Genomic DNA, 14,273 nt, shown 5'->3' on the forward strand with positions numbered 1-14,273 from the left:
GACAGATCGGACCCTTGAATTGACATTTTTTACACTTTTGGGGGTACCAGTGACATTACTGCAGTAATCAGTGCTATATATATGCACTGTTACTGTAAAAATGACACTGGCAGGGAAGGGGTTAATTTTATTGGAGAGGGAGGGGTTAATGTATGCCTGGTGCTTACTAACGTGTGAGGGGGGGGGAGGTGACTGAGTGAGTGAGGGACAGATCGGATGTTCAGCTATGCTGAACACTCCGATCTGTCACTCTCTGTCACTGAGGAGATCCGCCTGCTCTGTTTACACAGGCGGGCGGATCTCCTAACTAGATTCCCCCGACGTTCGGGGAAGAGCGGCGGCAATCGCCGCCACTCCTCCCCTGGCCCGACTCCCGCTGTGAATGAAAACAGCGGGAGCGCGCCTCCGGCGGCGCGCGAGCGCCGCCTACAGGGGGAGGAGTCCAGCGACGTAGGTCTACGTCGCTAGACGATAACGAGACACTGTGCCGCAGTAGCAGCACAGTGGCCGGAGGTAAAGTGGTTAATGAGACTGTGCAGGGTGTAGATGTGGTCTGTAGTGCGATGGTTTGGCATGAACCCTGCCTTACTTCTGCTGAGGACATTGTGTTGTGTCAGGAAGTTGAGGTTACTGTTGAATAGTTTTCCTAGTGTGCTTCTGACACATATCCCCCTATAATTAGCTGGGTCATACTGGTAGCCACTCATATGGATGGGTGTTAGGAGGCATTGGTTCCATACTTTAGGGTAGTAACCAGCAATCAGGAAAAGATTTAACACTTTACATATTGCAGCGTGTACATCTGGGGAGCCGTGTTTTATCATCTCTGGCAGGATTCCATCCATCCCACTGGCTTTTTATGGCTTTTTAAGGGATTTTCTCCCTAATTTCTTGTAGTGTAACCGGTACATCTAGGGGGTTCTGGAAGTCCTTGACTTTTTTTTCCTCCCTACCATTTAGTCTTTTGGTGATGTCTTTTTGTTCTACAGTTATGCCCCGTACACACGCAACGATTATCGGCCGACCGATCGTCCGACTTTTGTCCAAGTGGTGTTTTGTTGGTTGGAATGTGCCTAGACTGCACACGAATTTTCACGCCCAACAAAATTCTACTTCAGAAGTGATGTCATGTGTTGGTTTGTTTTCTTTGTGTTCTTTCTTCACTGAGCATGCCCAGACTTGCTCATCAGATTTTTCCCTGACGAAATCTGTACTGACTGCACGAAAATCGGCTGTTGTGTTGACGGCCAACAAAAATTTTATAGTCTGCACACCAGATTTTTTTCGGCCGAAAAGTCGGAGTTGGTTGTCTGAAGCATCATACTAACAAGCTGAAAATCGGCAGATCGGACGTTGGCCGAAAAATTCCCTGCCAATTGTCAACGCGTGTGTACGAGGCTTTAGAGCCTCCTCTCTAATATCCTTGTAGAGGTTCTTAAATTAAGTATTTATTCCAGATGTCACCATTTTGGATGTGGAGGTTGTTTTTCCCGAGCCAATATTCTTCCATATTTCCCAGAAAGAATTTTTCTGAAGTTTCTCTTCTAATTGTTGCAGGTTGTTGGAGATGAAGTTTTGCCTTTTCTTTTTAAAGGGAAACTCCAGTCAAAAATACTTTTTTCCTATTATTAATAGTATGTAAAATATCTTTATCATTGATATTATTCATTTTCTGGCTATCTGCTTGTGTAGCTTAGAAAGTCTTATCTAAACTACACTGCTCAAAAAAATTAAAGGAAAACTTTGAAAACCCATCAGATCTCAATGGAGAAAAATATAATGCGGAATATCTATACTAATATGAACTGGGAAATGTGTTAGGAATGAAAGGATGCCACATCATTTAATGGAAATGGAAATGAAAATCAACCTACAGAGGGCTGAACTCAAAGACACCCCGAAAATCAAAGTAAAAAAATGATGCAGCAGGCGAGTCCATTTTGCAAAAATTTCAGTGCAGCAATTCAAAATGGTACGGAGTAGTTTGTATGGCCCCCATGTGCTTGTATGTATGCCTGACAAGATTGGGGCATGCTCCTTTTGAGACGATGGATGGTGTCTTTGGGTATTTCCTCCCAGATCTGGACCAGGGCATCACTGAGCTCCTGAACAGACTGAGGTGCGACTTGGTGGCGTCAGGTGGACCAAAACATAATGTCCCAGAGATGTTCTATTGTATTTAGGTCAGACCAGCGTCGGGGCCATTCAGTGGTATCAATTCCTTCATCCTCCAGGAACTGGCTGCAAACTCTCACCACATGAGGCCGGGCATTGTCGTGCACCAGGAGGAACCCAGGACCCACAGCACCAGCGTAAGGTCTGATAATGGGTCCAAGGATTTCATCCCAATACCTAATGGCAGTCAAGGTGCCATTATCTAGCCTGTAGAGGTCTGTGCGTCCCTCCATGGGTATGCCTCTCCAGATCATCACTGACCAACCACCAAATCAGTAATGCTGAATGATGTTACAGGCAGCATAGCATTCTCCACAGCTTCTCCAGACCCTTTCACCTCTGTCACATGTGCTCAGGGTAAACCTGCTCTCATTTGTGAAAAGCACAGGCAACCAGTGGCGGCTCTGCCAATTCTGGTGTTCAATGGCAAATGCCAATTGAGCTCCATGGTGCTGGGCAGTGAGCACAGGGCCCGCTAGAGGATTTCGGGCCCTCAAGCCACCCTCATGAAATCTGTTTCTAATTGTTTGCTCAGAGACATTCACTAGTTGCCTGCTGGAGGTCATTTTGTAGGGCTCTGGCAGTGCTCATCCGTGCACAAAAGAGCAGATATCAGTCCTGCTGATGGGGTAAGGACCTGGGATTTGTTTTCCTTTTTGACATTGGGTTCTCCTTAGGTCGGTGTTGTCGGGGTTTCTGTGTTTGTTATTGGAGACTGTTCATAAGGTGTTCCTTAACCACTTTACCACCGGAGGATTTTGCTGTCTTCCGTCCAGGCCACTTTTTGCGATTCGGCGCTGTGCGACTTCAACTGACAATTGCGCGGTCGTGCGACGCCGTACCTAAACGAAATTTACGTCCTTTTTTTCCTACAAACAGAGCTTTCTTTTGGTGGTATTTGATCACCTGTGCGATTTTTACTTTTTGCGCTATAAACAAAAAAAGAGCGTTTATTTTGAAAAAATAACAATATTTTTAACATTTTTTTTATATGAAATTCCCCCCAAAAAAGATGTAAAAACCAATTTTTTTTAAAATTTTTGGCCAATTTGTTTTCTGCTACCTATGTTTGTCGCAATAAGCGTATTTTGATTGGTTTGCGCAAAAGTTATTGCGTTTACTAACAAAGGGAAAGATTTCTGTCATTTTTGGTGTTTTTTTTTTTAACGCGTAATGGCGGCGATCTGCGATTTTTTTTTTTTTTTTTTTGGCGGGACTGCGACATTGCGACGGACAGATCGGACCCTTGACTGACATTTTTGACACTTTTGGGGTTACCAGTGACATTACTGCAGTAATCAGTGCTATACATATGCACTGTTACTGTAAAAATGACACTGGCAGGGAAGGGGTTAATTTTATTGGAGAGGGAGGGGTTAATGTATGCCTGGTGCTTACTGACGTGTAGGGGGGGAGGTGACTGAGTGAGTCATGGACAGATCGGATGTCCAGCTATGCTGAACAGTCCGATCTGTCACTCCCTGTCACTATGGAGATCAGCCCGCTGTGTTTACACACAGCGGGCGGATCTCCAGACTCGATCCCCGACGATCGGGGCAGAGCAGCGGCGATCGCCGCTGCTCCTCCCCTGGCCCGACTCCCGCTGTGAATGAAAACAGCGGGAGCGCGCCTCCGGTGGAGCGCAAGCGCCGCCCAGAAGGGGGAGTGTCTGACGACGTAGTACTACGTCGTCAGACGATAACGAGCCACTCTGCCGCAGTAATATTACTGTGAGCAGTCTTAAAGTGGTTAATGCTTTGCATTCTTTGTCGAACCATTTATTGGGTTGTTTGGATGGTTTCTTGTAGTTGACTTTTCTCAGCTGGGCTCTTTATGCAATGGGGTGTAGTATTTGATGAAAGTCTTTTGCTGTCTGGTTCACACCTTGTGAGCTTATCTCATAGTTGTTGTCTTGGTAGTTTTCAAGCTGTTTTTTAATGTCAGGTCTGTCAGTTATCTCTCTGAATATTGTGGTAGACTGTTTCGACCATTTTAAATGATGGTGGCAGGTTGCAGAGAGAAGTCCAGTGGCGTTTTGGTGATGGTTTGTTAGAAGATTTAATATATAGCAGTAGTTGGTTGTGGTCCTCTCAGGTGTGTTTGTGGGGTGACTGTAAAGCCATTGATGAGTGTGGGGTTCATATCTGTGATGGCATAGTCTACCACACTGCTGCCTACGTGGGAGTTTAATGTGTACCCTCCCAGAGAGTCTCTCTTGGCACGGCTGTTGAGGATATAGAGCCCCAGACTGCAACACAGATCTAGCAATTTTCTTCCATTTTTGTTGTACTGTTGTAGCTTTTTCTTTGTATCTGCATCAACTTGTGACCATAATTTGCGGGGCCCAGTATGTACGTGTTGCCATCAGAACTTATATAGTCCTTTTCCCTTCCTGTCCTAGCGTTAAGATCTCCAAAGATGAGCACTTGCCCCAGGGATTGGAAGAAGGGCTCGACCAATATAATTTTTTTTCAGGGCCAAAACCGATTTTTCTGGCCACCCGATTGCCGATATTAGGTGCTGATCATCACTTTTATTGCTGTCACAAGGAATCTAAACATCCCTTGTGACAGTAATAGGCAGTGACAGGTACGCCATGGAGGGATTTGGCGTCTGTAACCCTAGCTGAGGGTCCAATATTTCCAGTGGGGGCACAGGAGGGGAGTGATGCACCCCGCACCGGTTGACGTGTATTCTGGCCCCTTTATACTTCCAAGCACATTTATGCACCTTTTTATGGAAATTTGGAGCACTGTTGCACTTAAATTTGTGGAAATACCCTAGCACCTTAGGCCCCTTTCACACATAAGGTCCGTTCAGTTCAGTCACGTCAAATGTATCAGTTTTTCATCCGTTTTTTTGTCAGTTGTCATCCGTTTGTCATCCTTTGTCATCCGTTTTTACATAGCGATACATTGATGTCCGTTTTTCATCCGTCAACGGACCGCATGTGTGAAAGGGGCCTTATTGATGTTATTCATATATTGTTGCACTTGAACACTTTATTATCTTTTTGCTAGATTTATCATTTTTCAAGCTCTGTTTTATTGTTGTTCATTATAGAATGATGTTGTGCTAGGTGAATGGAAGGTTTCGAGCTGGTTTTGTCTGCCAGCTCGGTGTTGATTTGCTGGATTATGTTGTTCGCTGTGTCCCTCCTTGGAAGAAGGGAGGACAGAGTTACTTTTGACTGTGGAAATTTTTGTTGTGCAGTCTGTTAGTTTGCAATAATTTGTCTGCGATAATTTCCTGTTGTCCCTGGATGTTTGTACCTGTGTGTATGATATGTTTGGGGTTAATGAAATATGGGTTGTTCATGACTCCAGTTGTCTGTTCAATTTTTAAACAGCGAATTTTGGAGACTTGTTCCTGGGATGAGTCGTTTATTGTTGAGGTATTTCCCATTTGAGTCTATTATTAAAACAATTTTTAGTAGTTTGTTGCCTGTTCTTGTGGTTTCTGGATTGGAGTTGTCTTGGCTATTGCTGGGCTTTGGAATGCTAATGTTTGGAAGTTGATGAGTCTCACAGTCTGTTGTTTTGTTGATGGGTACTCTTTACAAACCATCCCTTTTTAGTTCTCTTTCCTGATTTTTCAGCCTCATTTGTGATTTTAGTGTCATCATCTCTTCCCTCAATTGAGTGTTCTTGTAGCTGTTGCATTGTAGATCGAATGTCTAATAGGACAGACTTGTCTTCAACTTTTTGAATGTGTTCAGCTCTTCCCTCAGCTGGTCATTTACATTTTTTGTCACCTAACTGTCTTTGTAGTTGTTCTATGAACTGTACAAAATTTCGCTAGTTCGGATAACGAATCTCTGAGGATATTGGGTGGGGAGGGGTCAGGCATGTCTATGGACAATGTCGCTATTGGTATCTGTTCCTCACCGTGGCGGCTGGTGCTCCACGGGCTGGGAAGGGGTGGGGGGGGTGATGGATGGACCGCACCATGCACCCCCCCCCCCCCCCGGCCCACACCAGGCCACACACCCCCGGACCACGACAGGACAGGACCCCCAGGACAGGACAGTTCAGATAACGAATCTCTGAGGATATTGGGTGAGGGGAGGTCAGGCATGTCTATGGACAATGTAACTGTATGTATCTGTTCCTCACAGTGGCGCTGGTGCTCCATGGGCTGGGGGGGGGAGGCGGTGGAAGGACCGCACCATGCAAACACCAGGCCTCACACCCCCAGACCAGGACAGGACCCCACAGGACAGGACAGGATCACTCACCCTGCCTGGACATCAGCGACGGTGGCAGCTTCTGCGTCTCCTCCCTCCTCCTCCTCGACCAATGGCATGGCTTCTCCTTTCAGCCAATTGGGAAACGGGTCTCAGAACCCGCTTCCTGATTGGCCAGGAGGAGGATCCGTGTGACAATAGCGAATTTTCATTCGCTATTGTCACACAACTGGGGTGCCCCGAGCCCACCCTTTTTTTAGCCTGAGAGAGCCTCTGGCTCTAATCACATGGCTGAAAAAAAAAAAAATCCCCATTGAACTCATGCGTCCGGCGCCCCGTATGTAGATTAGGGGGCCGGACGCATGGATGGGGGGCGGCGCCCCTGCGCCCCATATGCACCAGCCGCCACTGGTTCCTCATCATTCTTCTAGATTGTAAGCTTTAACGAGCAGGGCCTTCTAGTTCCTCCTGTTTTGAACTGTATTGTAACTGTATTGTCTTCCTTCACATTGTAAAGCGCTGCGCAAACTGTTGGCGCTATATAAATCCTGTATAATAATAATAATAATAATTTTTATCTGAAGTTTTTAGATCCTTAGACCTTGGCCTGATCTTACTTTTTGAGGAAGACTTGCTTAAAGCGGAGTTCCACCCATTTTTTAAATGTACTTCATCCAAATGGCCATCCGCAGTGCATTTCTAAATAATATATATATTTTTTTAATGTCTAAATACCTTATTTGTATCTGTGTACGTGGCGCTTCTGGTCCCTACTGCCTAGGCAATGTCATCATAAGCAGTGGCGGAGCTAGACTTTTAAAACAGGGGTGGCAAAGGGATGGCAAGGTATTATTTTGGGGGGTCAATATACAAAGTGTTCAATTACACTAAAAATAAGTTATTTTACACAAAATGTATATAGATTAATAGATGCAGTGACCAGCGTGCCCCTCATCAATGCAGTGACCAGCCTGCCGTGTCCCCTTCAATGCAGTGACCAGCATGCCCCCCATCAATTTAGTGACCGGCGTGCTGTGTCCCCATCAATGTAGTGACCAGCATGCCCGCCATCAATGTAGTGACCAGCATGCCCGCCATCAATGTAGTGACCAGCATGCCCTCCATCAATGTAGTGACCAGCATGCCCCCCCCATCAATGTAGTGACCAGCGTACCCCCCCCCCCCCATCAATGTAGTGACCAGCATGCCGTGTCCCCTTCAATAATGCAGAGACCAGAGAGACTTACCTAAGGTTACAGGTAGAAGCAGAAGTGAAGAACACAGCCTGACACATCCATCCCACATGACATGTAACATGTTCAGTCTGCAGCCCGGCCCGAAGCTAGTTCTCTTGACCGAGCGGTGAGCGCGGCACAGCGAACCAATCACGTCGTGAGTAGTGGCACAGCGAACCAATCAGGTGTGTAGGCACGCGTGATTGGTTAGCTGTGCAACTGCTCACGGCGCCGCTGCTGCTCACCGCGCTCAGTCACAGTCAGGAGAACTAGCTGCAGGCGCCCACTCGTTCAGCTAATGTTATGAGCGTAATGTTTTCAGCGTGCGGGGTGGCAACAGGGGTGGCAAGGGCTTCGTCTGGGGTGGCAATTGCCACCCCGGCTAGCCCTCTGGCTCCGCCACTGATCATAAGGCGATTCCCATGGGCTCCTGGGATATTGGCATCATCTATCCCAGGAGTCCATGGAAATCGCCTAATGAAGAAACTGCACTGGGCAGTGTCATTACTGCGCAGGCGCGAGATCGGGAGGTGCATACTCGGTAGCCAGCTGCACCGAATCCCGGAAATGAACACAAGCGGGCTTCAGATGCCCACAACCTCCAATCACTCCTGCCTGCTTCCGAGATCAGATACGATTTTATTGAAATAAAAAATTATTTTAAAATCATAAAGTAGAAGCTCTAACGATCTCAACGGAGCATTTATAATTAAATAAATAAATACATTGTATATAGGGACGGGAACTCCACTTTAAACTCCCCTAATTTTGCCATGTTGGTGCCATTATGTTATATGTTCAGGGTGAGTACCGCACAATTATCTTCCTCATCCCTGACCTTGATCTGCTGGCCCTTGCAGATACCTACCTCCCCTTTGTAATATTTACAGAAAGCTGTATGCCAGGCTTCAGTATTCTCAGTGTAGAATAGCAAATCGGTTTACTTTCTGCTATGTTCAGTACTGGAGAAGTCAGCAAACAGAGTCTCTGGATTTTGAGGAGTTGTAAAGTCAGGAAGGTTATTTTATCTTAATACATTCTATGGATTAAGATAAAAAGCCTTCTGTGTATAGCAGCCCCCCCCCCCCCAGCACCCGTAATACTTACCTGGGCCCCATCTCTGTCCAGCGATGTCCACAAGTCCCTCGGCCATCCTGGGACTCTCTCTCCTGATTGGCTGATGTACAGCTGCAGTGCCATTGGCTTCCGCGGCTGTCAAAATCAGTGAACCAATCAGGAGAGAGCGGGGTGGGGCTGAAAGGCAGCTCCGTGTCTAAATGGACACACGGAGCTGCAGCTCGACTCAGGTGCCCCCATAGCAAGCTGCTTACTGTGAAGGCACTCGATAGGAGGGAGGGGCCAGGAGCAGAAAAGAGGGAACCGAGAAGAAGAGGATCTGGGCAAAACCAACTGCACAGAGGAGGTAAGTATAATATGTTTGTTATTTTTTTTTTTTTTTTTTTTTTTAAAAAGAGACGTTACAATCACTTTAAAGAGGTTGTAAAATAAAAAAAAAAAAGAACTGAAAAACAAAAACCCTGTAAGACAAAGGCATAATGAGCTAGTATGCATCGCATACTAGCTCATCATGAAATACTTACCTTAAAATGAAGCCCCCGTAGTGCCTCCCACTCAGCAGTGACACGGTGGACATGTTCGGCTGTCCTGCTTCCTGTTTGGCCGGAGGCGCGATTAAATCACTCTCGCGTGTGGGAGCTGCCGTTCACGGCACAGGGCTCTGAAGGAATGGCACGAGTGGCCGTTCCTTCAGAGCGCATGCGCTGATGACGTCATCAGCTGCATGAAAAGTAAATATCTCCTAAACGGTGCAAGTTTAGGAGATATTTACAGTACCTATAGGTAAGTCTTATCATATGCCTACCTATAGGTACAAGTTATAAGAGAGGGTTTACAACCTCCTAAGTTTTTTTTTTTTCATTACTTTCCTTGTTTGTTTACTTAGAGGGAGAAAAGAGCAATCTCCAAGACGTCAGACCCCCCCCGGTCTGTGTTTGGGGTATCTGCTTTTTTCTGTTCCATTTTTTTTAAGTACCGTATATACTCGAGTATAAGCCGAGATTTTCAGCATGTTTTTTCATGCTGAAAATGCCCCCCCCTCGGCTTATACTGGAGTCACTGTCTTTTTAAAAATGGCGCCGCCTGGCGCAGACATGTCACCGCGCATGTGCTGCATGCCCGGGAATAGCCGATTGTGTATGGGCTTTCTCGAGCATCGGCGGCGCATTCGCGGTGATGTATTGGTGCCGGGCGGCGCGATTTTTAAATCCAAGGCGCCTCACCGAAAGGTAAGGGAGACTCCTCCGCAGCCCCTGCTTTTCCTCATGCAGTGCTGCGGGCATGGTACAGGACATTCTCCTGTACCATGCCCGCAGCACTGCATCTCCTGTTCCATGCCTGTACCTACTGTGCCATGCCTGTACCATGACCTGTGCCATACCCGTACCATGACCTGCGCCATCTCCTGTACCATGCCCCCAGCCCCTGTTTTGTGTCTCGTGGTGGTCCAGTAGCTGCTGCATTTCCCACCCTAGGCTTATACTCGAGTCAATAAGTTTTCCCACTTTTTTGTGGTAAAATTAGGAGCCTCGGCTTATATTCGGGTCGTCTTATACTCGAGTGTATATGGTACATGAGTTTGCTTAAGAATTATTTTCTGTATGTTTCTGGTCCTACCTTGTGTTGCTGTTTGCTTGAATCAGGAAACAGGCTGTGAAGCCGTAACTTCCTATTTCCTTTAGTGATGATGCCGGTACCTGCAACTGGAGCCGATGGACAGATCGGCTTGGGGTGCCGACATCGCTGGATGTCTGGATAGGTAGGTTTACTTAAATTAAAAGCAGCTTCAGTTTTTGAGCTTACCCCAGCTGTCTTTATCCTCCATTCTCCCTCGGTGGCGCCGGCATCTTTACTATGGACACCCGACTTAACACCCTGGATTGGTGGATGCAGTCTTCTGGGACCTGTCAGTGTCCCAGAAGACTGGAGGGAGGAGAACTTCCTTTCCCAAGGCCGCGGCGCTCAGAACGGAAATTGGAGCGGGTACCTGTCAAAATCGGGTACCTGCCCCCCCCCCCCCGCTCTTCAAAAGTGCCAGTTGTGCAAGAGGAGTGGGGGAAGAGTCCTTAAAGCAGAACTTCTGTTTAGGTGGAGTTCCGCTTTAAGTGGTTGGAAGGGAAAGAACGATCAGTATCCAAAAATACGCTGCAAATCACCGCTTCTATTGCTGCAATTTAAATGGAAAAGTGGAAGCCTCATAACGTCTTAGTGTTTATATGAGCTGTTGTCGGTTCAGTCCGGCAGTTCACCGTTTTATCGCCTCGTGTCATCTTTGTTTTTGTTTGAAATATTGTGTGCAGTTGAGTTGGTGTTTTGGTTTGTGATAACAGCGGAGTCCTCCCTGTGTTTGTGCTGAGGTAAGTGGGGAAATTTCCCCTGACCATGAAGAGCAAATAGGAGAAGTGCAGCGTGTATTTTCTAGAGCAGCCTTTTTCACCCAGGGGTGCCTTAACAAAATGCCTAAACTGTGTACAAGCCAGTGGGTGGATCAAGCCTGCTTTTAGTCACATAAAGCCACAGGATTTCATTGTGCTTCATTATAACTTTCTAGCCGCTGGCGTCCTAACAACCAATAACATCTCGGGTTGATAAGGAGGACGTCAGGCCCCTGCACAACATCTTTATACAGTGACAGTGCACTGTATTGGTGTCACAGGTCCCCAAAAAGTGTCAGTGTCAGATTTGTTCATCGCAGTCCCGCTAAAAATCGCAGATAGACGCCATTATTAGTAAAAACAATAAAAAAAGTTCATAAATCTATCCCATAGTTTGTAAAGGCTCTATAGTTTGTGCAAAGCAATCAGTATACAGTTGGGATTTTTTTTTTACCAAAAATATGTGGCAGAATACAAATTGGCCTATATTTATGAAGAAATTATATATATAATTTTAATTTTATTATTGGGTATGTTTTATAGCATAAAGTAAAAAACATTATTATAATTTTTTTTTTTTTTTGTGGGTCTTTTTTTTTTTTTTTTATTGCCCAAAAAATAAAAAACGTCAGAGGTGTTCAAATGCCACCAAAAGAAAGCTCTATTTGTGGGAAAAAAAGACATGAATTTTAATTTGGCTACAGCCTTGGACGGCCGCGTAATTTTCAGTTAAAGCAACGCAGTGCTGTGTCGCAAAAAATTGCCTGATCAGGAAGGGGGGTAAAACCTTCCGGAGCTGAAGTGGTTAAAGAGGCTAGCAAGGGAAGGAGCAGTGGTGGTGCTAACCAGAGAGCAATATCATTCTGAAGCCATTCGCCAGCTAAGTGACCCAACCACCTATTCTCCCTTGCCTTCCAATCCCACTGTCAATTCTCATTTTGCTGTGTCTAAACATTTGCACAGGGGGAAAGAAATAGGTTTATTATCCCCAAAGACAGTGGAATATGTTTATGTTGAGGATCAGATCATTCCGGTGTTCCACCACCTCACTGAGATCAAGTTCAGGGCCGCTCAATGATGGCCAGATTAGGTTCCCTATTAGAACATCTGGGGGAATGGGTGGATTGCCCCTTGCTACCGTTGGTTCTGAGATTGCCCGGATACATTAGAGACACTAATACTGTATAGGAGTTGCAGATTATCTCTTTTCATGATAGTGTATACATAGTTACATTGGTCCAAGCTGAACTCAACCCTCCCATACTCATTTTTCTCAAGCAATTGATGTGACAGCCATGAGCCCCCTCCCTGGCACAAACATCGTCTCCCCCGGGTTCTTCCAGGTTTGGGATCTTCAGGTCATCTTGATTTGCTGAGATGGACCATAATACTACTATATAATTTATTCCCCTGCAGGCCTGCAGCTATAAAACTACATCCTTTTAAGAGAAGTTCATTATTATTCATTTATTTTTTTAAGATTCATACTTGCCTCACTCGGTTGCCAGAGCTCCATGAGCAGAGAGCAGGTGACTTGTCAGTCACCTGCTCTCTGCTTTGCCCCCCCTCGCTCACTGGAGTGCTGGGCTGTGGATGGGATGGGAGCTGCTCTCTCAGGCTCTCAGCGTCTTGCTGAGTGGCCGAGCCGGGTACCAGTCCAGGGGTTGTGGACGGATCCTGACCATATTGTCACAATCTTTCCAAGGCCAGAACAGCTCTGTGATGTCAGCTGACAGCAGAAGGAACTGCACTCCTGTGATACACAGGAGAAGTACAAGCAAACAAACTTTGGCTGTACTTCTTTAAAAAACTGCAATCCCACCTCGAAATCTCAGACTCCTATCCACATTTGTTTTTAGGTTTGCTTTAATTTGTTATATTTGTATACCTCTTACCAGTGGCAGCTAGTGCTCCATGGACCGGGGTGGGGGGAAGGACCACACCATACCCCCCCTTCCCTCTCCAGCTCACTCAACTTAGGCAGACGGTGGCGGCGGCTTCCCCCTCAGTCTCCTCTTTGGGTCAGGCTTCCCCTGCGTCTCCTCCTCGGCCAATAGCATGGCTTCTCCTTTCGGCCAATCAGGAAGCGGGGTCACAGGACCCGCTTCCTGATTGGCCAGGAGGAGAATTAGTGTGGCAATAGCGAATATTCATTCACTGTTGTCACACAACTGGGTGGGCTCAGGGCGCAGTGCTCTGCACCCTGAGCCCACCCTTTTTTTAAGCCTATTAGAGCCTCTGGCTCTAATCACGTGGTTAAAAAAAAAAAAAAACCCATTGGAATCCATGCATCCGGTGCCCTGCATGTAAATTAGGGGGCCTGGGGGCATGGATGGGGGGGGCGGAGCCCCTGTGCCCCCAATGGACGGGCTACCACTGCCTTTTTACCAGCTCCTTTATTTAAAAGCAATATTCTACTTTAATTGGACTATGTCGTCTTTTAACAATCTTGTTGCTTCCTTTTTAAATGAAGGGGTCCCTTAGGGGTCGGAGCGTCTGTACGAGAATGTATTTCAGGGCAAATCTGTCTGTTGATTAGAGATGGAAGTGGTTTAATATCATAACATCACCCAGATGACTGTTTGACTCTTTTAATATATCGATCAATACTTTGAAATGTTATCTGCAGCAGGCAGCATTTAAATTCATCCTAATAGTTTCAGAGTCCTATCCTGTATTCTATGATCTCTAACAGCCACTGAGCAAAGAAATAGCCTGGGCTGATTTAGATTTACTAAGTGCAACTGCTTTATAACCCTCTGCTTTTAAAAAAATAAAAAAATTAATTCAGATTTCAGGTACGCTTGGGCTATTGTCTTGATTTTTTTAAATTTTTTTTTTACCTGGTTTAGCGGTTTACACCCTAGATTTTTTCTGTATACATGTTGCAAGTTTTAATCTTCTATCATAATACTGTTCAGTGAAACGCTGCAGATGTTCAGCGCACTCGAGAAGAGAGAATCCCCTGGAGGCACTGTGATACCAGGATGATTCTCTTAGATTTTCTATAGTACTGAAAAGTCACTCCATCCATAAAAGACAAGCAAGCTGTGTTCATAATGTAGCCCTGGCTGTTGAAGGGAGCACCAGGGCTGCATGTGATCTCCCCACTTGAGTCACGGGTGGTGGTAAAGGCCCAGTCGGGGCTCAAATCCTACCTCATCGTGTCTACAACTAAGAATAGTTGTAATCCATAAAGGGGATACATACATACATACATACATA

At 46.0% G+C, this 14,273-nt stretch overlaps 1 protein-coding gene across 1 annotated transcript in view; it reads right to left on the reverse strand.

Moving 5' to 3' along the window:
* TXNL1 (thioredoxin like 1) overlaps positions 1-10,498 on the reverse strand; it is a gene marked incomplete at its 5' end in the record, with an annotated part of 53,249 nt that extends 42,751 nt beyond the window's left edge. Inside the window, 2 exons of the mRNA XM_082275098.1 lie at positions 10,291-10,424; positions 10,477-10,498. Of these exons, the coding sequence (XP_082131224.1) occupies positions 10,291-10,424; positions 10,477-10,498 (156 nt within the window). The remainder of the gene's footprint in view (positions 1-10,290; positions 10,425-10,476) is intronic.
* Positions 10,499-14,273: the final 3,775 nt, after the last annotated feature.

This window comes from Pelophylax lessonae (assembly GCF_965119305.1).
Source record: "Pelophylax lessonae genome assembly, chromosome: 1".
Classification (NCBI taxonomy): domain Eukaryota; kingdom Metazoa; phylum Chordata; class Amphibia; order Anura; family Ranidae; genus Pelophylax; species Pelophylax lessonae.